Raw genomic sequence first — 25,896 nt, 5'->3', positions numbered from 1 at the left:
AGACTAGGAAAGAATAAAGATGCTTGTGTATAAAAATCATAGTAGAGGTGGGGCATGAAGTGAGATACAATAGAAACACCATAGTTTGATGGCCAAAGAATTGCCTATGTCACCCCTTAACCACATATGACAGAGTTATTACCCCAAGAGATAATATAAGAAAATAAAACACAGCAAAATAATTTATTTTGAACCAAAAGTTATAATTTTATTTTGAATAGCAATATCCCTCCCCAAAAATAAAAATAATATTCCTTTTATGTAGTGAAATATCCATTTGAAAAATGGCAAAATAAAGATATTTCTCTTATTATTCTCTCCTAGTTATTGTACACATTTAATCTTATCTGAATAGCAATCTAGCTTGAGGTTTAATACTCCAAGAAGCCTAAAAGGTGTATTGGCTTTTGAGAAAGCAGAAAAGTCAATCAGAGCTGTGGGGGGGGGAGGGTAGGTTTGTTTTTTGGAAGATGGGCCTATTTGAAGCTGCCCAGGATTAGGAAGAAGCGGGACCTCTCAGGAATATCATTATGTAAGGGGAATACTGCTGTATGTCCAATAGGAAAGAGATTCAAACACATTGAGTTGGCAAAATGCAGCATTCCACTGAGATACTGACATTTTAGGAAAGGCCATTACCTCCCAAGTTGCAGAACTCACTCTGCAAAGCTGATCTAACTTGGTATAGCTGGTTATCTTGAAACCTGCTAGATGGTTTTGGCTCCCAGAGGTGCTGATCCTGCAACTAGTTCCAAGTGTGTAAAGCCCTCTCTGTCCACGTACAGCCACAGTGACTTTGGTGGAGCTCTGCATGGGCGTGAATCCAGTTGCAGGATATGGGTCTTTTGTCTTTAATTAAATGAACATAAGATATATAGAAATAAAATAATAGAAAAATATTGACGATTTCTCCTTATAATTTCTGCAGTTCATTTAGGGAGGGTAATGTGGCTAAGGATTAATGACTTGTGTCTTCAGGGCCTGTGATGTGCTGAGCAACCTAAACATCCATTGAACTTAGCAGGATTTAGGTCTTTTATCACGTCGTAGGATTGGACTGTAAAGGCCTGACCCAAAGCCCACTGAAGTCAACGGATGTCTTTCCAGCCACTTCAATGACCTTCAAATCAGGCCCTGAAGGAGAGAGACATCACACCAATGCTGGAGCTCATCATCATCTATTCAAATTGCTTCCTCTATCAAAGCCAGTTTATTACTATACATAAAGTATACCTATATTTATTTGTATATAAATATACTATACTGTTATAAGTGGTTCTGAAATATAGGACAGAAAGCAAACAATTAACTTGTTTTGATACATCACAGTGCACTAACATACTGTATCTGGCACCTGCCTACAAAGGCTGCTGTTTTCATTGTTACAATCATTTGTGTTTTACACAGTCTGTTACATAAAACTGATTAGCTGAATACGAGAGGAGTTTAGCTCACTTAAGTGTTTGTCAACTGACATATTCTCCCAAGACTTAATTTTATGAAAGAGAAGAAGCATATGGAAATCAAGTCTTCAGGGTCAAACAAATCATAGAACAATTCTGAAGTTGTCAAACACTTGAGTGGGACCAAGGAGCCACTGTGCAATTAACTACTCAACAAAATGTGTAGGGACACACCATTTTCCAACAGCCACAGTAGTATAAGCTATATAGGATACAACCCATTTACATTAGACTCATTTTTAGAAAGGTTCCTAATCCACATTTTAACCTCTCACATCTAATGTCCTAAGTACTCTGATTTGTAAATGGCTTTTATCAGTAACTATCATCTCTTGGAAAACAGGACAGGATTGCCTTGTCATATCTACTGTAACATACCTCCTAATCCATGATTCCAACTACTCAGGTTGCTTGTTGACTGTATTCCATTTGCATGGCTGTGTCCTTATTTTGTAAGGTAAAAACAGTTGTTAGTTTACTGTGACATTCTCCTGGTTGGGCTCCATGGGAGTAGCTCTCCTTTGCATCCAGTCACTCTTATGCGCTATCTGGGAGATTGGACACAAATCATTTGTGACTCTGATGTACAAATGTTTGTAACATGGGTTATTTTCCCACAGGCACAACTTAAAGAGCTTTCAGACTTATCCTACTTTTTGACATTTTTATTAACCAGTTGAAAATATTTTCTTTAAATAGTCACTATACAATATCACTGCTCAGCAAGAACCAAATTCTGCTCTTAGCTTCATGAGTGTAAATCTGGAGTAACTCTACTGACTCCAGTGAAATCATACTGGATTTATACCTGTGTAAATCAGAACAGAATTTGGCCCCAGTGAGCTGAATTCATAATTCGTGTAACTTCCTTGACTTCACAAGGCCAAATGAATCCCATGAACTGTGCTGCCAACTGTCATTATTTTATCCTAGGTTTACAATACTTGGGAGTTTTTCTTACAGTCTGAGCTCCTGGAGTCATGTGACTACAACAGAGTCTTAGCTTTCATTGAAAAAAGATAAGTCTTTAGCTCTCATGTTTGTAGAGCAGAGGTTGAAACTGTGACCCCTACCCCTAAGGCTCAAAATGCTGAAGGCAAAGAAAAATAAACCCAACACTTATTATTTTTAAATCATGATTTTTAGGGCCTGACTCATGAATTTTGAACAATTTGGATTGGCAATACTGCATAAACTTCAGTGGAATTATACCAGGACTGAAGCTGGCCCCATAGGTTTAACCCTGATGTTATCGGGTTAAATGACAGGGGCCTGAAGAGGACGTGTGCTTTTTTGAAACTAAAAATATAAAAACAAAGATTTTTGTATTTGGACTTGATCTAATTTAAAAGAATTGAGACTATCACATTTGAATCCAGTGAAACTTCATCAGTAAAAATTCTACGGTACAGTACTGCAATATAAATAGGACATAAGTAAATGAGTCCATGGTATGGCATCAGATAAAGCAAATGACCGTTCAATTTTCAGTGCAGCATCAATTTACTCAAATATACTGCCCAATACGGTTCTGATCCTGCAATCCACTAATAAGTAGTTCTTATCCGAGTAATCCCATTTATTTGCATGAAGACTTTACTCAGTAGTTGAATTCCCATTGACTTTGGGGACCTCGGTATGTACTTGGATTACTAGCCCATGCTGAACTCCTTGCTACCACATCTTCACTACTGTTACCCACGCTAGCTTTAATCCAGCTAGCATGGCTATGCCTACCCATGCTCTTAATTTGCTCTGCAGATGTATTCGTAGTGGAGTAAAGCATTACTAAGTGCGTGAAATTCTGGTTTTGTTTAAGTCAATGGCAAAACTCCCAGGATTTCAATCTCGTCCTATATGTTTAAACACAGTATCATTTGTTTTTCATCTTGACAAATTAAACAAAATGTGTAAAATATACAGTATTTTTTGAAAATACTGCACAGAAATAATTGTTTTTAAAAAGTCTACTGCATTATTTCCTCTCTGTTAAACTACTGAGATTAGCCCACAATACTTTACCTACCAATGGTCTAGATTCTTATTTGTAATGTTTACTGAGCCTTTAAATAAACATAAAATAAATTAAAATGAATGTAGTTTTTTCCCATTACTCAGATAAAAGAAGTAGCATTATAGGGTGAAAATGTTAGCCTCATTCAAGTCGATGGCAATACTCCCATTGATTTCAGTGGAGTCAGGATTTCAACCCTAATTTCAAAACACATGTGGGTCACTTTCACCTCCTTTTTATTTCAGCCTGCATAGAAATGATTAGAGACCACAGAAACACAGAACTGAATATCTGAATGGCACAATCGTTGACTTGTTACTGATGCCTCTGTTCTGACTGAATTCAAGTTTAATTTTGTCTTTTTCATCCTTAATTATTTTGCTTCTCTTCAGTTACTGCGACCTTTAAGCCCTGGCAAAAATTAAGCAGGAGAAAACAGCTTATTGTGCATTATAATTATCTACTTCCAAATCTGTGAAATACCATCGTTTAGACATTTAATTCTTTTTGTCTAATAGCTCTTATACAGTAGTTCTATCATTTAAGCTCACGTCATCTTCATTACTAAATATCACATTTTGCTGTTGACTGTGTACCATAAAATAAGGCCAGAACATCAATAACATAAGTAACACACATGTAAACTTGTTCTTCTGCTTGTTATAGTTATGGGTAGGCCCCCAAGGACTTTCTGATTCTTTTAAAAGCATTCACATAATATGGAATGTAACTTTATTTTTTTTCTTCTTCACATAATGAGACACTGAAAGCCCTTCTCGTCTCTAATAGGATATTAAGCAGCTCTGTTTTTATGAATGTCAGCACAATTAAAGCCAAAATAATAATAATAATAATACTTTGTACTGTACAATCTCAGATTAAAGCAAGAAAGATAATGACAATTTTTGCATTAGCCAGAAAATGTGATTCTCTTCCACTGGACTTTTTTCTTGTTGACAAGTCACATAACGTGTATATGGGTGTAGTTGTGTATATTCTATGCAGAACAACAACCCCTATTCTGTTCATCTAGTTCTTCTAATTGTTTAGTTAAACTACCAAACTGATACAATTTAGAATAGTACATTAATACATTTAACATCAAGTTTACATACTTGCTTTTTTTAAATACTAGGAACTTGTACACATTTTATTTGGCTTTGTAAGGACTGAAATATTACAGATAATGCAATCTACTTTTCTTTGAAAGAATATGGCTCTTATCAACTAACTCTCTCTGAGGTTCAGAGTGAAATACCTTTTCTTCTATCTGTAGCTGACTTGAGAACAGGATGTCTTCTTAAGTGGTCAGCAGGATGCTACAGGTCAGATTGTTCTTAATTAAGGATAATTCTCTCCGGACATTAGAGTTAAGCTGTTGCAGCAAAATTATTTCATTTAGACTAATTTTTCTATAGAAGTCTCAAGAAAAACTATTCCAAGTATGTTTTGTTGTAGTATCTCCACATGACCAGAGGAGGGCACTTTAAACATCTTTGCACTGCTCATGAAGCAAATGCAGAAACACAGTGTTACCCAATGTCACATACAGTCCTGCCGAATGCTATTAAGGTTGCAGATATCTTTTTCTGAAGTTCACAAAAATATAAAATATGTGCTGTACCACAGGGCTCTATTCTGTAGATAGAGAGAGTGCCTATCTCTAGCTATCTAGATTTTCTTCTGATTCCTCCCCACTTTCATTTTCTTCAACTTCTATTATACTGCTGATTAGTCTGAGACTCACAGATAATTGTTAAAAATATTTGGGGGTTCTCTCCCTCACCCTCCCCATCCACTGCTCTGTTGCTAGCCCCAGGTAATTTAACAGAGATTGATTTAACCCTCTGTATTATTCTGCTGCAGAAATTCATTGACTTTGATGCACTTGGAAAAAGCACTCTCTGAGATATTATATGTATTGCAACAGCACATCTCATTACATTAAAATCTTGTAAAATTACTGGTCCCCCTGCCTGCTCAAAGCACTGATGTTGCATACCAGATCTGCATGCACAGCATAGTACAGAATGGGGAAATCAATCTTTTATCCACTACATTCACTACTGCAATGGAGTTCAATGACTTTCCATAATAAACATTCAAGATAGCATTCACTTTTCATTTTGGGGGTAAACATGTCAACCCTTTAGGATAAAGTTTTTAATTTTGTAACTGTACTGGTATCATAGACACAAACAGTTTGCTCTCTGCTTTGTTTTCTTCAAATTTAATGCAGAAAAAAGATTAGAAAGGATATAGAAATAATTTGTTTTTAATAAAAGTCTTTCTTCCATCTTTGGGGAAGAACAACGCTTATTTTTTCCCCCACAAAATGTTATTTTCCTTCCTTTTTCAGAGCTGGCAGGTACAAGAAGGAAGATGTCTTTCCTCAGCAGTCCTTTGAGATGGAGTAGAATTCAGTGAGTCCTCACCATGATAGGATCATAAACTTACTGGTTTAAACCAACTCAGCTGTCCCTAAGCTGCCGAGTTTTAGCTGCACCATACATGTTTCCTTGTGCCATTTTCTTTTGTCTGTTTTTATTTTGTTTTTCTTGATGACCCTGAGCTATGGCTTCTGTCTTCTTTATACCACTAGTCGGCCTTCCTTGCTTTTCTAGTTTTGCCGATGTAGGCCTCAAAGAAGAAATGGCAGAATAACACGAAGTAGCTGAGATACATGAGAGAAGACCAGATGATGTTCTGAACATGGGAGTGGCACTGCCCCTGTTGCATCCAGGAGAAGACCAGGTAATTAACTACACAACCAATCAACATCTGAGTGATCTGTGATAAGGTGATGAACATGGCAAATTTGCGTGAGACTCTGAAGCCAGCAGCCCGCAAGGCATAGTAAGAGTACATAACGGCGTGGACCCCATAGTTCATGGTCATAAACCAGCCACCGCCAGCCACCATGTCCTTGTAAGAGTACCAAGAATAAAGCAGTACCGTAATGTGGTGGTACCAGTGCAGGAAGATGAGCTTCTGTTTTCTAAGAATAATGAATATTGTATCTCCTGTAAGACAAAAGACAGGGGGGAAATATCAGAAACAAATCAAACTAATTTATAATTCTTATGTTCTGCCAGGTTTAAAATGGTGGGAAGTTATTTAGATTGTAGAGTTTTGGGGCATTGATGAAAACCTCATATCTAAACACCCCATAACTTTATTGGAGTTTAGAAACTACTTCTGTATGTATGTTCAGAGCCAGATTTTATAAGTGTCCCTTTATCTTTATGATAGGGAACCAAAACTCCAGGTCCAAACACTGTCTGCACTGGTGGGGTCTTTGTTTGAAAAGAACATAGGATCCAATCTTTATGATATGGCTAACTGCTATTTTAAAATGCTACTGCTTAATTTAGAGACATTCTCTGCTCAGGAGGCAATCTGTGAAAGTCTCTCGTAAGCACTGTATTTTTGACTTGTGTTTTGACGTTTTGAGCACAAGAAATATCCATTTATCTGAGGCAACTTCAGGAAACAGTGGTATTTAACAGACACCAGGAAACCACATTTAACAAACCAAAGCTAATTATAGTAAGGGAAGACTGACTATGTGTTGTTCCTGAGGTTATAAGGCAAAAATTCAAGTCAACATTTTCAAACCTAGGTGCCTAAAATTAGACCCCTAAGGCACATGAATGAAAGTATTCGATTTCCAACCCCTGCTCACATGAAAGTCAATTAGTGGTAGCTGCTCAGCCAGTTTTTACTAGGTGCCTAAATATGGATTTAAGAGCCTAAATGTAGACGCCCCTACCCCCAAGGTTTGAAAATTTCAATCACAGAGTACAAAGATTTTGTATCACTGGATCCTGGCATATAGGACAAAGTAAAGAAAATTCTTTATGGACCTGTCCTTTCCTGTGTCTGTTTGCCAGTGGAATAACAGTGGGGTGAGAGCAGAATCAGGCTCTGTGGAGTTACACAATGAAGTGACAGTCATGGGTAACTCAGGGAAGAGTTTGTGCCATTGTGTTCTCACCAATAAATATCTAGTCATCTGTGGTACTCAGTGTTAACATAAATAGGAGCAGGAGGGACTATACTAAAAATGTTTCTGTAGCAAAGTTCTGTGTCTGTGTAACTCTTAAGAAATCTGTTTAATATACGTGTCTTCAGAGTTTGTATGAAGAATATTATAACTTGAGCAAACTATTGTCAAATCGTTCACTGTTGATCTACACAAAGTTCATTAACAAACAAAGAAAGTGAGTCTCTCTGCAAAAGGCTTTAGGTTTTTCCCTCCATGAAAGCAGGATTTTTTTTAACCTAACTGACAGTATTGTTAAAGGGACTGTAGTGGTTGGGGAGGTGGAGGGTATATAACATAAAACAATGAATACAGTCAAGTTTTTCAAAATGATTAGTGACTTTGAGTCCTCAGGTTTTTGGCTGCCAACTTGGGACACCTGCACAGGGCTGATTTTTAGGGGCAGGTGCTCGGCAATTTCTGTTAATAAGATACATCTAAGATGCCTCAAAAACCTGAGCCAAATCACTAATTACATTTGAGAATCTTGGTTGCACCTTCCACTGACACTTCACTCAGAGCTCGCACCCAACCATGTCTGAGGTTTTGAAAAGTTTCTGGGACTTTTTTTTCTGCCATTGGTTGTCATTTCCCCACATTTCTGCACTTCCTGGTTGTGGCTTGACTAAATAAATAATAATAATAATAATAATAATACTAAAAATACTAAATAATAGAAATTGTAAAAAGAAAAGTCCTCTGCTGTTTCTAGCCAAACTGAAGCAGGAAGTACAGGACATCTCAAGGGAGAACCTCTTCTCAGGAGAGTTTGAACTCATTTTTTAAGACTCAGGTCAATAAATTTTGTTCTTAGTAGCTCCATTAACGGCAATGGAGTCATTCTGGATTGACTGACTAGTGTGATAGCATCATACAGTATGAATAAGTATCTGAATGCTTGATACTTATGCAAATCAGCCTGAAATACCTGCATTCACTTATTACTATGCAAAATGCTACTGTATATGTAACCTGTACCACTGGAGAGGGAGTGCATGTGTAAACACTTCCTGGTTTTAGAGAGAAAATGGGGTAATTCTGAAATACCTCACATCTCTTTCTTCCAAATTCTCATGCTATTGTTGCAGAAATGTGTTTTAGTCTTCTTTCCACTTACTGTTTCTTTCCTCTCTTCCTGCTGTTTGCCACTACTGCATTGATCTTAATTATTTTATTTATATGCACATGCTCTTCTTGTAGACAGTGATTTATGGGGGGGGGGGAGTGTAAAGCATGAACCACAAAGTGTGTTTATATGTGCATATATCCTTGGAAAATCCAAAAGATGAACGTTAGTGAGAGGGTGGAACTAAATCTATGCCTTACATACTAATGCTACAGTTACGCACGCTTCTGTTTGCTTCATTAGCTGCAGGAATGCCAAGTCACACTGGTTAGAATCCACATTTCTAGCAGATAGTTCCTAATTTTAACAAAACCAAATCTAAGTGAGTTTTCATGTAATTCAAACAGTAAGAAACCAAAGAGTCTGAAACAGCATGAAGAGGGCTGTGTGTCTTCTTGTCTCATGTGCTGATAAAACTGCTAATCTGAAATCCACTGAACTGAGTTTGCTGCTGAAATACAAACCTATTCCTGCTGTTTATCTGTATCTAGTGACTACTGCTGCTCTGTGAGGTTTCAGTAATCTGCAGCCTCAGTTGTGAACTAGGGGGCTGCTGAATCGTTGTCCCCTACTTTGTATTACGACCATTCTCTCTCATACTAATAAGTCCCATGAGCAGCAAACATACGGGCTGGGTACTAAACATACTCTAGCAAGTATATTCTTTATAGCCTTACAAAAAATGATGGAGAGAAAACCACTTACAAAATATGCATCCAATAGGAGGGGAGGTGGAAGAACTACAGTACTATGGGAAAGGTGTTTATTTTCTGTCTGCAAGAAGCAAACTGCCAACTAGGTTTCTGGTATGTTTAGGGGAGGGGGAAACACAATGTTCCTGTGTGTACACACATAAAATAAGGACAAATAAAACAGAACTGAGGTAGAATGGGACCTGAAGCCTCTTGCTTCCATAGCTTGATGTTGTTGTGTGTGGCTTCCAGATTTATATACAATAAGGCAGACGTTGAGTCACTCTGCAAATCACTCTATTAATGTTTATCTGTAATGACTGACTGCTTCAGACATGGCGCACCCTGTACCGTCTGACAGTGATTTCTTTTTGTGGTTATTTATGGGACCTAGATAAGGTTATGGAGAAACCTAGTGTATTGCTCTATACTGGGTTCCGGACCTGTCCCCATGTAATCAGTCAAAGTACAGTGATAAGCCCGAGGCTGCAACTTTCCCTTGACACTAGATACAGTCAGTCTGATGTCTATTCTTGGTTATTGAACCTGTGACCTACAGAGCTTAACCGTGAACCTCAACAGCTTGAGTTTAAGGACCCTGGCTGACAGCTGTAACAGATTCATCTCTGGTGCAGGCAACACAGAGGGGGAGCACTGAACAATGGGTTACATCAGGTTTTCTTGACCTGCTGACTAATAGGTATGTTCCTGAGCTACCAGCTGCACAAAGTTGAATAGCCCCAGGAACCTGGACCTAAAAACACTTCTATTTCTAGATGGAACATCTTTGGTTCCTTCCCCAACCCCCAATTTCTACTGATCCGAGGTGTCTTTTAGGGTGGCTTCCCATGGCCATATGGAGCAGTCAACTGCTTCTTCTCCTTATACTCCAATCTGGATAACTTGTTCTGGCTGCACATTCTGGGAATTTCTATTAAACTTTATTTTTATTCTGAACAAATTGCATCAGGTATATGGGCTGGATTCTGCCTTCACTTATGCTGATATAAGCGAAGAATAACTCCATTGAGGTGAATGCCATTTTACTGGTGAAAAGCTCATAGCAGAGGACGTATCAGACGTTAAGTACATCTGTATGTTAGTTGTTCAATTTCAGTCAAGAAGTCATGGGCACTAGCTCAGTGGCTGATATCCAACTCTAGTTGGTAGCAGACTACCCAAAAACAATTAATTTTTAGTTATGTTCAATGAGTTGATGGTCACTAGGTGCCCACATCACCAAAACCACAAACACTAACTAGCACCTATCAGCCATCTCTGAAGAGACCAAGGACCGAAGACAGACCTACAATATCATTCCTATATGTCACCTGTCTAGATCAGGCTTGGGTATATTAGCAGGGTAGTATGGGGAAGCTTGCATTGCCAGTGCCTGTACTATATCTGAGAGAGCACTTCATGGTCCAGCACTCCTGAGCTAACAAATACTAAATTTAGAAAGAGGGGTCAGGGCCCAACTATTTTGCAGGAAGCCTGTGTATATAATCATTAAAATAAAGGAATGAAGTTTCCAATGCCCTGGCTGGCACAACCATTAGATAAAGACTTATTTACCTCTAGATAAGGTGTGAGGAGAAACAAGGAATCTTACGAAGAGAGAAATGAAAAACAATACAACATGGGCTTATTTGACACTGTCAGTCACCTTTTGTGGGAGAAGAGATTGCCCCAGCATGAATATTTTCCTTAATCAACAGGTGACAGACTGCCCCCAATCTAGCAGATAACACTAGGTAACTCTCACTTCCACTATGAACTGCTAATAGGGGTTAGGTTGTCCCTAACCCTAGCATAGGTGTGTAGAAATAGTGAGGAAAACAAGGGCCCAAAAGATCTCTTTGCCTCCTTCCATACCCTCCAAAAAAGTCAAGGACAAATAAGGTCCCCTGTGCTTGGGGGAGCACAGAGACTGCTCCATCCATTGCCCCTAGTAGAACACTGTGCCCCAGAAAGGGGGCTGAGAGGTACAGGGCCATGAGCCTATTTGCCCTCTAGATTGGCTGTGGAGTTAGCTGGGTGCACTGGGAATGAGCAGGCTGTACCATCCCAGGAGTACTGGGGAGATAAAGGAGGGGCATAATGCGTGGGTTCTTTAATGTCCCCAACTCAGAGCTGTGCTAAATGCCACGGGTTAACCCAGGAGCATGAGTTAACTGAGCAAAAACCCAGGCTCGCCTAAACTGAATCAAAACTGCTAAAAATTAAGGTGAATTGACCTGAGAGGTTTGGGAATCATCTTGTTCAACTTTTCGTTACTCTAATCTTACTTCAATTGAGCATAAAGCTTAGCGACTGAGGAATATGGGGGGAGGGGGTTGGTTTGGCTTTTTTATTTACAAGCCCGAAAAGCGGTTTTCAGCAGCACTGAATGGTCTGCATGTTTTCTGCATAAACTCTTTTGCCCCAAATGTGCACATTAAATAAAAATGAGAGCGGGGTACTCACCTAGTTCAGGTGCTTTGCTTAGCACAAACGCATAAGCCCAGAATTTGCTGACAGGTCCATTGTAAAAACTCTGGTCACACACTGACTGCTTCAGGCCTTTGGTCATCAGAATGTACAGCATATAAGCACCAGTTCGAACAGCACCAAATATACTTCAGAAAAGAAAGAAAAAATAAAGAACATTCAATAGTTACTTACTAGCTAAACTTAATCACTTCAAATCATTATAATAAAAAGCTAGCAATGGTCTTAATTATTAGCAGTTTGGGGCCAAATATTGATTCAGGTGTATAGCTAGAGTAACTTCACTGTCTTCAAGAAGTGAATCTGAATTTCCAGAGTGAGTGGAGAATATGGATGTTTTATTGGACTGAAATATCTGGTACAGTCATGTCAGTTCCCTTCTTTCGGTCCTAGGGAAATGCTACTTCAGGTGTCAAGAGTAGTAATGTCTCCTTTAACTCTGAGTGTGCAACCTGCAGAATTTTGATCTTGCTGGCTGGGAAACTGCACAGTCCACAAGCAGTGAGTTTAATAGCAGCTTGCATTTTTTATTAACTCCCTCCCCTGAGTTTCTCAGTGTGTTCTGTCATCTGTTTTCTGTGCCCCAGTCCTGCAATGAGTTTCATCCAGGTGGAATCCTGTACCCAGCCAGAACTCCACTGACCAGTGGGGAACCTGCTTGAAGAAAGGAGCTTAAGCTTGTAAATGCTTTTGGTAGAGGCCCTGGCTGGCTTCATTTTGTGTCCCAGACATCACCTGGCACACTGTTTGCTCTTAACTCATTACTAATAGAGGAACTGACAAACTAGCACTAGACAAATTCATTTAATGAGACGCACAAATCACCGTTATTTCCTTAAACTTGTTTGGACAGCCAGATATGTTGTGTTCTGTCAATGAGGTATATTAGGATGTACATTATGGTGTTAATTAGGGTCATCGATGGAGGAGCTCATTTTAGATTACAACTGGTATACAGGTGGCACTACTGAAACAGCTTTGCTTCAGCAACACCAGCTGTACCATCATCTAGTAGCTGAGCAGGTCTTCACTTTGCAACCCCTAGCTGTTGGCTCAATACCCAGAAGGATGAAAGGCCATTCTGGATGCATTACACTCCAGCTTGAAAACTGAATGTGGAGAGAAACTGAAAGGCTTTGTTCTCACTCTGCTTGCTAAGTTACAAGAGCACTCATGCATACTGGTTAACTGAGTGGTTTCACTAGCATTTCTGAAGTCCATACTTTGAGGAACTTTAAGTAACCTGAAAAAAGTTCAGGCCTTTCACCATATGAACGCTCAGGCATACAGAATTCACCACACCGGATCACTGTGCCCCACCACTACCCCATATCACGTCAACCAATGCTGCCTTGCATCACTTCGGCCAACGTCACCTCACATTGCTGTGCGCCAGCACGGCTTTGCATCACCTCCCCACATCCCTAAGGTCCATCATTGTCCCACAGTACGATGCCCCATCGCTGCTCAGTTTAACTGTCCCGCATCACCTCCTTCATCACTGTGACTCATCCCTTCCCAGTATCACATCCTCACTGCCTACCTCACATCATGTTGCCCCGCATCGCCTCCTCCATCCCTGTGCCCCATTCCCAGTGCCCTGCACCACTGGTTTCTGACATTGCCCCATCACTGCTCCACATCACCAACTCCATCACTTCTCTGCATCTCTGTGCTCCTTCACTGCCCCCATTACTGTGACCTACCAGAGCCTCCCATCACCTCCTCCATCACAGTCTCATATCATTGTGCCCCCGTCACCACTGTGTCACTGCCCCCATCACCTCCTCCACTGTCCCTCATCTGCCTTGCATTCACCTCCTGGCCCATGTCTCCCACTCAGCTCATGGTCCCCTGTCATGGACAGCCACATGACAGTAAGAGGGTTCCTGTGATGGATTTGACTGTGGAAATGTATGCATATAGGCAATACATATTAATCACCCATGCAGAAAAAGAGGAAATACTGTGCACATTTTTAACAGTGTGAGTAATCAGCCATTGGGACAGCTCACCTAGAGTTGTGGTGGATTCACCACCATTTGCAGGCTTTAAATCAAGACTGTATCTTGTCAGAGATATGCTTGAGCTCAAACAAAAGTTATGGGCTTCAGGCAGAAATTACTAGTTGAGTTTCTATGACCTGTGTTACAGAGAAGGTCAGGCTACATGATTATAATGGCCCCTTCTGGCCTTAAAACCTGTGAATCTATTAATCTAGGTCTTTATATCATTTGTATAAAGTCTCTTGACTTCTGGACCTACAACATTAATAGGTGTGTGTAAACTGATCATTGCTGGCCAGCAAAACACCATCCTCACCCTCACCGCCATATATAGCATTTCACAAGAACATTGTACCAGACATTACAGTGGTTTTTAACTTCCTGTGGAGCATCAAGTATTGGGTTCTTCACCTGTGTTGCATGTGGAGGGAAATGTTGCTTGCTGACTCCTGCACTGATCACCTTATATCTTGAAGCATGAGGTTTGGGTATTCTATTAGTATATATAACTACAGGTGTTATTAACGTACAAGTTATCTTGTTCTTCTAAAGGTCAAGCTTCATTGTATGATATGATGGTGATATCATCATTTGTATTGCAATAACTATTAGGACCCCCACTCATGAACCAGGACCCCATTGTGCTAGGTGCTGTATAAAAACATCTCCATCCTTAGCATCTACCTGGACCCTACGGTCTCTCTTCTGTGTAGTATTGCCTTCTTGTAGAGCCTTTTTCCCAGCATGCTTTTCTCATAGCTTTCTGGGGCTGGGCCTTTAACTTTGGAAGAGACAGACAACTGCACCCTTAAAGCAGCTATATGTAAATTGAATGCTCCTTGCTGTATCTCCTCTTCTTCCAGCTAGTAAGTATTCAACTCCTGTTATGGTTTCCTATTCTCAGTCCTGAGGAGACAGCACAGTGAATTCCACAGGCTGACTGGGATAGCCATGTTGCTGTTGTTTCATTTAGGAGTTGGGTGGGACAGCAGGGATTAGTGGGATCAGATGGAATGTGTTGTGGATATGCAGTAACACGTAGTCTAATGTCAGCACTGAGGCATTTGCTGACATGAAAAGAAAACGGGGAAGAAACAAATCTGAAAGAAATATCCTCTATTACAAAGTAAAATAGTTGCAAGCAACATTATGTCCATCGCTCTTTTAAAAGAATCATGTTTTAATAACGTTTGCAAATCAAACAGATTTCTGAATCGTGAATTTAAGCTCAGATCAGAATAGTGTCTGTCTAAAATAACAGATCAAATTCTGATTGAGCTAAAACTAGTGTAAATCTGGAAACCCAAGCAATTACTTTAGATTGATATCCAAGTAAAATCTGGCCCCTAGGGCATACTGATCAATTCTTAATTTGGCATGGATGAGATCACATACGTCTTTATATATTTCTTTTTTGTTAGTATTGTTCTGTGGTTTCCCTTTGGTACTATCTGTGTCTGTGTGTCCATGTATTCCCAATTACACTGGAAGCCTAGCTGGGTAATAGCAATCCCATGGCAGGACACTTTGTTCTACCTCCATGTTTCCAACTGGGAGTGATTTGTGATTAGTATTCTACCCAGAGTTTTCCTTACTCAACCATAGTGATCTTTTATATTAGGCAGATGAAAGCAACATTACCTCCAGCATAATACATACATTTAACTGATATATTGGGATGTGCTGCGTGCCTAAACTCTATCCAGCTGATAAGCTGAGGTTACCAGACAGAGTAATGTTAGTGAATGCCCCAAAGTGCATGTGAACTCAGAGAAACGGAGCTGCTTTTTGTGCCCCCACTCCTTTAATCAAGTCGTTCCTTCTGTGAGGTGAGATCAACCAACTGATTTATGTCTCGCACAGAAATGTTGTGCAGGAGGGTGATGGGACTGCTTGCTCAGTAAATCACTTCGGCTTCATTTTGCCCAGGCCCTGGTCTGTACTGTCACTACTGTGAGCATTAAAATGCACTGCCTACCAAAGCAGTCTGGCGAGTGGGAATCAGCTTGGATTCTAAAGTGAAGGTAACTACTGAAAAGTTACAGCCATTCCAAATGAAGAGGTCTATCAAAGACATACTGCACTGGTAAATACTGCTTTCGCGTCTGTTCAACTAAAACATGGCCTGCATTTCTTTCCCTTCCGGCTGTGCCTTCTTGAGTAGGCTAACAAGCATCCAACTGATATGTTTTGATCATGTTATGGACAGGTAAATATCTGCTAATATAAAAATAATACTCTTCACTTACTTTCTCCTTTTAACATGAGACTCAAAACGTTTTAAAACATGGCTTAAGACCATGAGACTTTTGAGTGTACAGCATCATCGCCCCATTTTGGAGATGGGGGAAATTGAGACACAGGGCAGTTAAGTGACAGGACTAAGGTCAAAAAGCAAGTTAGAGATAGGAGCTAGGAATGATCTCTAGGAACCCTGACTCTTACGTTGCTGATTTAACGACTAGACAACGTTCTTTCTACACAACCATAATAATGGGAATTGAACCTGCTTCTGCAGGGCTGAATTAACTCTCGGTGCCCATGCTACATAGATATGAAAGCATCTGACAAACACTACTATATATATACTAAAACATTGCCACTGCAGTGCTGAGCAGAGAATGTGGTCTTATTTCAGCTCTTTAGAACTATCCAAAAATATCCAATTTTCTTGCTTAGCTCGCTGCAGCATCAGTGCTGTGTGTTGTTCTACCTGGAATATTTGATCTATATTTTATTCTCTGCTCACAGAGCTAGAGGCAAAGCCCATTTTCTGGCTCTGAATAACATGCACATCTCAGAACAGAAAACATCAGCCCGAAGTCGAATAATTCCGCCTGTCAGACAGCACAAACATAGCACTATGGCTGTCCTTTAAAAACAGAAACAAAACAAAGGCTTAGTTCTGTGTCTGCAGGCCTAGTTGAAGACGGGACCATACTGGAATCTGTAAGAATTCTGCGTATGGTTCTGCTAAATTTAAAATGAATTAGCTATGTGCTACATATGTACGCTGTGTCCAGATCTTTGTGTTTTGCATGTACACAGTGTCTCTTATTCCAAAGGATCCCACCATGCTTTACTAACTATGTACATATGGCACTAATGAAGTGCAGCCAACTGGATCACAGAATACTGCACAAACATAAAGGTGGAGAAATTCTGGCCAAAGACTTCAGGCAAAACTCTGCTTATACACATGGGATACAAATTCATCTTCTCACATCCACCAACCCACACTAAGTCTGGGTTGGAACAAAAGGGTGAGCTTTGAACCACTAATTCCAGGAAAAGCCAAGCTATTCCAGACTTGCAGTGTGGGTATCACTCCCTTCCCTGAGAACATCCATGGGAAGAACGGGCTGTCATGTGACTATGGTAAAGATTCAGAGAAAGTCACTTTCTTCTAACACTCAGGAGGGCGCTTCATTAGAATGAGGACAACAGTATTATCTCTAAAGCTACTCAGTCTCACTGTGTTTCATGGTAGATCTTTTGCTTAGAAATGGCCAGGGATGGCTCTATGTTTTTTGCTGCCCCAAGCACAGTAGTCAGGCAGCCTTTGGCGGCGTTTCTGTGGGAGGTCCGCCCCGGTCATGTGGATTCGGTGGTATTCCTGCAGGAGGTCCACTGGTCCCGCACCTTTGGCGTGCCGGCCATCGAATTGCTGCCAAAACCGCAGAAACCGGCGGACCTCCCACAGAAATGCTGCCAAAGGCTGCCTGACTGATGCCCTCACGGCGACCAGCAGGCCGCCTTGCCGCCCCCCCGCCCCCCCAATTTGCTGCCCCAGGCACGTGCTTGCTGCGCTGGTGCCTGGAGCCTCCCCTGGAAATGGTTCCAACCTGGCTTCCTGCCACAAGTTTAAAAAACTCCAGCAAACACACCCTTGCAGTTTCCCTCTTTTTCTTTATAAAGTGTCTTTTTACAGGAATTAATATGTAACAATAAAATATAGAGCTGGACATAACATACCACTGGCATTATCACCCTCCTGGAAGTCAGGATACCTCTTAACAGGCATAGGTAGGGTGACCAGACAGCAAATGTGAAAAATTGGGATAGGAGGTAGAGGGTAATAGGAGCCTATATAAGAAAAAGACCCCCAAAATCGGGACTGTCCCTATCAAATTGGGACATCTGGTCACCCTAGATATAGGGAGCACGTCGGGGTGGGTAAAGAGTTTTAGGGGACTTGTAGGGCCCATTAAAAATCCAGTGGCAGAATTCAGAGCTGTCTAGTTGCAACCATTGTGGCTCTGGCCTACCCTTGAGAATTGGGGAGCCTTAATTCTGCCTTGATGTATTTATAAAAAAGTGTTTATTTCTTGAACTGCCCATGTATCAGCAGTGAGTTTCTGTTGAAGTGCACATCTGTAGAGTTAGCCAGATTTTCTACCAACTATGCTTCATAGTTAAAATCCAAATCAAAGAAATTTCATACTTAAGAGAGCACATGCTCCTAATTGAGATCAACTTCCATGCAAAGTTTGAAGCTTCAGCAGCCTTCAGCCTCTTTTGTAGTAGCCCAATAAAAAAAAGAATTGAGGCCACAATTTTTTATAATTAGAAGATTTACAGGTGAAATATGTTGAGTCAGGTAGAAATGTCTCTAAGTCAGTTCCTAAAATTTTTTTGAGCACGTAACAAAAGTTCATTAGCCTTAACATTTAATTCAATAGAAGATATTTTATTGTATTAGATTTCCATTCTTCTGCCAAAGAACTGGTTTCTTAATGGCTTGGGGTGGCCTCGCTGTGCCAGCATGTCTGCATGCTGATGTAACTGCTGCAATCTCTTACAAATGTGTAACAGGTTATATTTCCTTTAGTAATGTGGAAATTGAGCTGTTGCCTGCATATTTGAAACAACGGCATCCCTCACACTGACAGCATGGAGTGGCATGGTGTACTACACACATGCTGAGATAGATGAGAGATGAGGTAAAAATACCTAACAGAAAATCTCTATGCTTAGCTGAATGAGACAAAAATGCATAGCAGGAGGTTATATAAGGGCATCTACAGGAAAAATAATTATTTTATCAAGGTTCATAGTACAGTAACTCCTCGCTTAACGTTGTAGTTATGTTCCTGAAAAATGCGACTTTAAGTGCAACGATGTTAAGCAAATCCAATTTCCCCATAAGAATGAATGTAAATGGGGGGGTTAGGATCCAGGATTTTTTTTTTTTTGCCATACAGTACAGTACTATAGCTGGGAGGTGCCCCTGCCTTACCCCACACAGGCACAGCCCACTGGCCCTGGAGACAATGAGGCAGGCAAGGAGGCTGAAGGTGCTGTAGGCTAGAAGCATGTTGCGCAGCAGCAGCGGCAGTTTCCCCTACTCTGCAAGCACCAGGGACGGGGGGGCTCAACCCTTGGCCCTCCCATGTCCTCACTTCCCCCAAGCCCCCACAACCCACCTCTTCTCCTCCCTCCCCCTTTACTCTGCAAGCCGCATCTTCGCTCCTTCCCCCTCGCTCCCCTGCCTCCTGTCTGCGGCAATCAGCTGGCTTGCGACGTTCAGGAGGGAGGCGGAGTGAGGACTCGGCGTGCAGGCTCCCCCTCCATCCCCTCCCTCCCGAATGCCGCAAACCAGCTGATTGCAGCGGGAAGGAGGCAGGGGAGGGAGGGGGAGCCTGAGCGCTGAGTCCTCGCTCCTCTCTCTTCCCTCCTGCCTGTGGCAATCAAGTGGCTTGCAATGTTCAGGGGGTGGGAGGAGAAGGCGCTGATCTGCAGGGTCTGCCAACGGGCGGGAGGCACTGGGGAGGGAGATGTGGGGGAGTTGATAGGGAGGCTGCCAGCTGTGGACAAAGCAGGCAGCCAAAAGACATTATAGCAAAGCATTACACAACTTTAAATGGAGCATGTTCTGTAACTGAGCAGGGACGTAAGATCGAAACAATGGTAAGCGAGAGGACATTAAGTGGAGAGTTAACTGTAAATAGATGATCTGTATGTGTAATGACATTTATTCCTGTAAACAGAAGTCACAAAACCATCAACCCAGCCAGTCTCAAATCCTCACATTGGAAGTTGTCTTATTTGAACTCTAGATCAGTGAAGAACCAGCTTTTAGAATCTGGGGACTACAAATCTGTGATATCACATGCACAGTGCATCAAGTTCATAACTAACATAAATGGAGTTGGGCCCACATAAGTCAATTTGGCCCATACCTCCCCATGTTGTAAGAGACACTGCCAGTTTCTTTTTTAAATACAGAAAACACATTTCGGACAGAAGAACCTTGAAATATAAAAGATTTTTTTAAAAGTCTTTTTAGAATATTTAAAAAGGCTTTTCTACTCTCCTACTGATGTTTATAAGGGCAACAGAGAAGCTTCTTTCAAAATGTTTCATATTTACTGGACCTTTTTGAAGCTGCATCCCAAAATACCTGTGACCAGCTTTGTTTGAAAGTCTACCAATGAGAAGCACAGGGAACAAATTCAGCCATGGCATAACTGGAAATAACTTCCATTTATTTCTGCAGGACTTGTACTTGCGTATACCAGAGATAAATATGGTCCTTGGTCTTTGCAGCCTTTAGAATAGTGGTCTTTTTCCTGTTTATTACAGAACAAGTTTTTCCACAGATCGGAGAGAAGGCTGGCAGGAGGCTGTTGTTGAGAAACAGATATTTCTTTGGCATGCATAAGCACTGTAGGATAGTCTGAGCAAACAGTGCAAAGGTCCTTCGAAACAGCTTCATTCATTGCATAACCTTAATTCAGCTCTAGAACACGGACCATCCTGTGCATTGTACAAGTACTGGTGGAAAAAATAGTATGTGATTATGTAATTGAAGACTGTATCCTAATGCATACATACAAATGAGCTGAATTAGGATCGCACAGGCAACCTACAAATTCCTAACTGAGTGCTTGACTTAGTAACTTTAATATTAAGAGAGTGTACTTTTTAGCGTAAGCATTATGAAATAAGATAGGAGTGAATGGCTGGTTCTAACTGCAGTAATCACAGAGATTACAATTTGTCAACCAATTTGCCATTCTTGTAATTATTGTGCCATCCAAGGAATGAGAAAGAGAATTTTAAAAAGTATTTTCTTGCATTTTTTGCATTGAAATGTAAATAAACTATCATTCATATTTTAGCTGTTTGTTTTTTTGAATCAACACCTTCAGCTGGCAGTTGAAAGGGAGTGTTCTTGTTGTGCTGGGGAAGTCCCTTCGAGATTCTTGAGTAGGTCTTTAAGAATAACCAAACAAAAACATCTGTCCTTTGTGGATTTGTGCCCAGGTTTTACACTGACCACAGCTTATGCTGGGGCAGACCTATGGGAGTTTAGACAGTGCTGTGTACAAGAGAGAGCTGAGTAAAAAACTTTAAATTTACACATGATTTAAAAACACAATTTAAAAACCTGAAACTTTAAACAAAATTTAAAACACTCAAAAATTTTACATTTTGTTTTGTTTTGTTTTGAATTTTCAAAAATTTTTATTTTGTGAAAAACCTGCAGCTATATGGCAGTACGGAGGGTTTATTCCAAGTACACCTTGCAGCTTCCAAGTTCCAACCAACCTGACACTTCAAGCAAGGGTTGTGATGTACAAAAGCCGTGTCATTTAAGGTTTGCGAGACTAGGATCATCTGCAACTGGGGCATTTTTCCCAACTGTCAAGCTATCCATCAGCATGAGAACTCGTGTTAATTTCAGCTGTTGATGGCTCTAGAATGTTCGTCAAAGAAGGGACCGTGTGCGCGTTAAAGCTTGTTTGAAAGAGAAACTATTATTCACAACAAATATGTTTCTCTTTTTCATTTGGTCAAACTTTTGTTTTAAAGGATTTTTTTCTGTCCAGCACACAAGTATGTGGTGGTATTGAGTAAAATTCTAGGATCAACATTCTATTTTTTTTTTAATATTTATTGGACACTTATTTAAAATGTATTGTTTTAAAAGCCCATATTGTGTCCATTTGTTCATCTGAAGGAAGAATTCACCAGGACATCATGTAACATTTGTCAACAGTCCTCCTGCTGAATTGGAATTCCATTCACTTGCAGGGATAGGACCTGCTAGATTTTCTATGAATATGAACTACCTGATATATGGAAACAAAGGATGAATGAGCAGTATAACCCCGATTATACTTTCCCTCAGTTATGTATTCCTGAAGAGTAAACTGGCACATATCTACATTGTTTCTCACAAACACTTGTTATTACCAATGAATGTGTAAATGAATTCAAGTTGCAAAGGAATAGAACAATTAACCAGAGTCAGTAATAACTTTGCTACACTTGATAGCACACAGGGTACTACTGGGTACTTGCAGACTGGACAGATTTGCTGAAGCTGTTATTTCCCTTTTTAAATTTAATCATGTCTTACTCTACCATTTGTTTCCTTAAATGAAGACATCCACACTCTTCCACAGGTGCACAGCTTTGCAGTGGGGAAGAGGCTGGCCTTCTTAGTCTTGTTGAGCACAGCTACTTATGCACACTTTGGATGTCACATAAGTAATATTGGATTTTTCAGAAGGAATGGATTCTCCTATTGACAACAAGTAATAATTCATCTTTTCACAGCTTCAACAAATTTTCCTTAGCTGGCCAGTGGGAACAGTAATGTGACTTTAGGCATGCTTCTGATCTTGCTTTTACCTAATGATTTTACCCAAGCGTAGCTCCATGTCTTCAGTGGAATTATTCCTGCTTTAAACAAACGTAAGGACTGTGGTATTGCTGTTTGTATATCCGTGACTGTATAAGCATGATCTTGCATCAAGCCATTGCTTTAAATTGAAGTTTTGTGTCCGCTACCATGAGATATGCAGTGTTGTTGTAACCATGTCAGTCCCAATAACAGAAGTTGGTCCAGTAACAGATATTACCTCACCTACCTTGACTCTCTAATCTAAGGACTGTGGTATTGCTGTTTGTATATCCGTGACTGTATAAGCATGATCTTGCATCAAGCCATTGCTTTAAATTGAAGTTTTGTGTCCGCTACCATGAGATATGCAGTGTTGTTGTAACCATGTCAGTCCCAATAACAGAAGTTGGTCCAGTAACAGATATTACCTCACCTACCTTGACTCTCTAATCTTCACAAGAGGCTATGTTACTGATTTCTTGGTAACCAGTTAAAATTTGGAGTGGGTTAATAATGGCTGAAAGCTATTACTACCTTATGGTTGTCTAGTGACCTATGTGGAATTAACCAATCTCATTTCAATGATTAATGGAGAGGTGTCTGCACTGCAAAAACAGACATGACAATTTGGCATGTTGTCCAACTCCAGCTGGAAAAGAGGACAGAAATGGGTTTGTAGTCTGACAACAGGCTCATACCTTGCCAGTGCCACATAAGGATAGCACTCTTCGGCATTATGTTGGCTGCCAGGTGCATGAGTCAAAACACTGACCCAAAGAGTACAGGCAAACCTTATTTAACCTGATTCTAGTTATCCAAAAATTCAGAGTCAAACTGATTTTTATTCTGAATTGTGTCTTAGATATATAGAAAAGCCTTCATCTTATCCCAAACCCTGCTTATCCTCATTATTTTCACTTCCCCCATCTCATTTTGATAAACAAGGTTTGACTGCAACTGATAAAAACGTAGCTTTCAAATAAGATGTCTCTCTGAATTTTTGGAATGCTGGGCTGATCAAATTGTATCTGGTTTCTTTTAAACAAGATCCAAGAATGAGAGTGTGCACAAAGCAATCACTCTATATTTGACCTCTCGGTCTTCATTCTCAAGGGAAACCTGCACACCACCTTCAAAAGACGAGCCTTGGAGCTTAAATTCATAATTTTGCTAGACACTAAAAATAATGGACTGAATAGAAATACTGGATTTATTTCAACAATCATTAAGCCACTTCCCCCCCACCCATCAACCCCAGTCTCCCTTTCCTCTTCCCATGATTGGAGGGGCATTAACAGGCCCCTTCACCTAGAATGGTCCGTTGCAATATGTGTTAACTACTTATGCTAAACAGTCTGTTCCAACTTGTATTTAGATGTAACACTGAGTTCCTTTCCCAGACCTGAAGAAGAGCTCCGTGTAAGCTCAAAACCATGTCTCTCACACCAATAGAAGTTGATCCAATAAAAGATATTTCCTCACCCACTGGTCTCACTACTCTGAGGCCCATAGTTAAGACTCATAGACTCATAGACTCTAAGGTCGGAAGAGACCATTATGATCATCTAGTCTGACGTCCTGCACAACGCAGGCCACACAATCTCACCCATCCACTCCTGTAGCAAACCCTTAGCCTAAGTCTGAGTTATCGAAGTCCTCAAATTGTAGTTTGAAGACCACAAGCTGCAGTGACAATCCTCCAGCAAGTGACCCATGCCCCATGCTGCAGAGGAAGGCGAAAAACCTCCAGGGCCTCTGCCAATCTGCCCTGGAGGAAAATTCCTTCCCAACCTCAAATATGGTAATCAGTTAAACCCTGAGCATGTGGGCAAGACTCACTAGCCAGCACCCAGGAAAGAATTCTCTGTAGTATCTCAGATCCCACCCCATCTAACATCCCATCACAGACCACTGGGCATACTTACCTGCTGATAATCAAATATCAATTGCCAAATTAATTGCCAGAATTAGGCTATCCCATCACACCATCCCCTCCATAAACTTATCAAGCTTAGTCTTAAAGCCAGATATGTCTTTTGGCCCCACTACTCCCCTTGGAACTTCACTCCTCTAATGGTTAGAAACCTTCGTCTAATTTCAAGTCTAAACTTCCTAGTGTCGAGTTTATATCCATTTGTTCTTGTGTCCACATTGGTACTAAGCTTAAATAATTCCTCTCCCTCCCTAATATTTATCCCTCTGATATATTTATAAAGAACAATCATATCCCCCCTCAGCCTTCTTTTGGTTAGGCTAAACAAGCCAAGCTCTTTGAGTCTCCTTTCATAAGATAGGTTTTCCATTCTTTAGATCATCCTAGTAGCCCTTCTCTGTACCTGTTCCAGTTTGAATTCATCCTTCCAAACACAGGAGACCAGAACTGCACACAGTATTCCAGATGAGGCCTCACCAGTGCCTTGTATAATGGTACTAACACCTCCTTATCTTTGCTGGAAATACCTCGCCTGATGCATCCTAAAACTACATTAGCTTTTTTAACGGCCATATCACATTGGTGGCTCATAGTCATCCTATGATCAACCAATACTCTGAGGTCCTTCTCCTCCTCTGTTACTTCTAACTGATGTGTCCCCAATTTATAACTAAAATTCTTGTTGTTAATCCCTAAATGCATGACCTTGCACTTTTCACTATTAAATTTCATCCTATTACTATTACTCCAATTTACAAGGTCATCCAGATCTTCCTGTATGATATCCCGGTCCTTCTCTGTGTTAGCAATATCTCCCAGCTTTGCGTCATCTGCAAACTTTATTAGCACATTCCCACTTTTTGTGCCAAGGTCAGTAATAAAGAGATTAAATAAGATTGGTCCCAAAACTGATCCCTGAGGAACTCCACTAGTAACCTCCTTCCAGCCTGACAGTTCACCTTTCAGTACGACCCGTTGTAGTCTCCCCTTTAACCAGTTCCTTATCCACTTTTCAATTTTCATATTGATCCCCATCTTTTCCAATTTAACTAGTAATTCCCCATGTGGAACCGTATCAAATGCCTTACTGAAATCAAGGTAAATTAGATCGACTGCATTTCCTTAGTCTAAAAAATCTGTTACCTTCTCAAAGAAGGAGATCAGGTTGGTTTGGCACAATCTACCTTTTGTAAAACCATGTTGTATTTTGTCCCAATTACCATTGACTTCAATGTCCTTAATTACTTTCTCCTTCAAGAGAACTATCACCTCCCTTTTGGGTTGCTCCATAAGTAGTTATCTACGAGCAGGCTGTCACAGTGGTATTCTCGCCAATAATGCCTTTGGTTCCATCTCAGACATCTTCTATATAAAGAGACCGTCGCCAAGCATCAGCCTCTAAGCTACTCTAAATTCTGACTTCTGGAATTATTTGAACTCAAGTCTAGCTCCCCCCCACCCTGATTTTGTTACCATGTGTTCTGGTACTTCT

General features: G+C 40.5%; 1 protein-coding gene across 4 annotated transcripts in view; it reads right to left on the bottom strand.

Annotated features, from left to right (window-relative positions):
• Positions 1-1,177: 1,177 nt before the first annotated feature.
• ELOVL6 (ELOVL fatty acid elongase 6) overlaps positions 1,178-25,896 on the bottom strand; it is a 125,213-nt gene continuing 100,494 nt past the window's right edge. For 3 of the 4 annotated variants that reach the window (XM_050944067.1, XM_050944070.1, XM_050944068.1), the window contains exons 3-4: positions 11,807-11,958; positions 1,178-6,500 (exon numbers count right to left, since the gene is read on the bottom strand). In XM_050944067.1, the coding sequence (XP_050800024.1) occupies positions 6,076-6,500; positions 11,807-11,958 (577 nt within the window). In that variant the 3' untranslated portion in view covers positions 1,178-6,075. The remainder of the gene's footprint in view (positions 6,501-11,806; positions 11,959-25,896) is intronic. The other variant, XR_007773147.1, reaches the window with a different exon arrangement.

This window comes from Gopherus flavomarginatus, chromosome 3 (assembly GCF_025201925.1).
Source record: "Gopherus flavomarginatus isolate rGopFla2 chromosome 3, rGopFla2.mat.asm, whole genome shotgun sequence".
NCBI classification, from domain to species: domain Eukaryota; kingdom Metazoa; phylum Chordata; order Testudines; family Testudinidae; genus Gopherus; species Gopherus flavomarginatus.
This window is presented reverse-complemented; position numbering and strand designations above follow the sequence as displayed.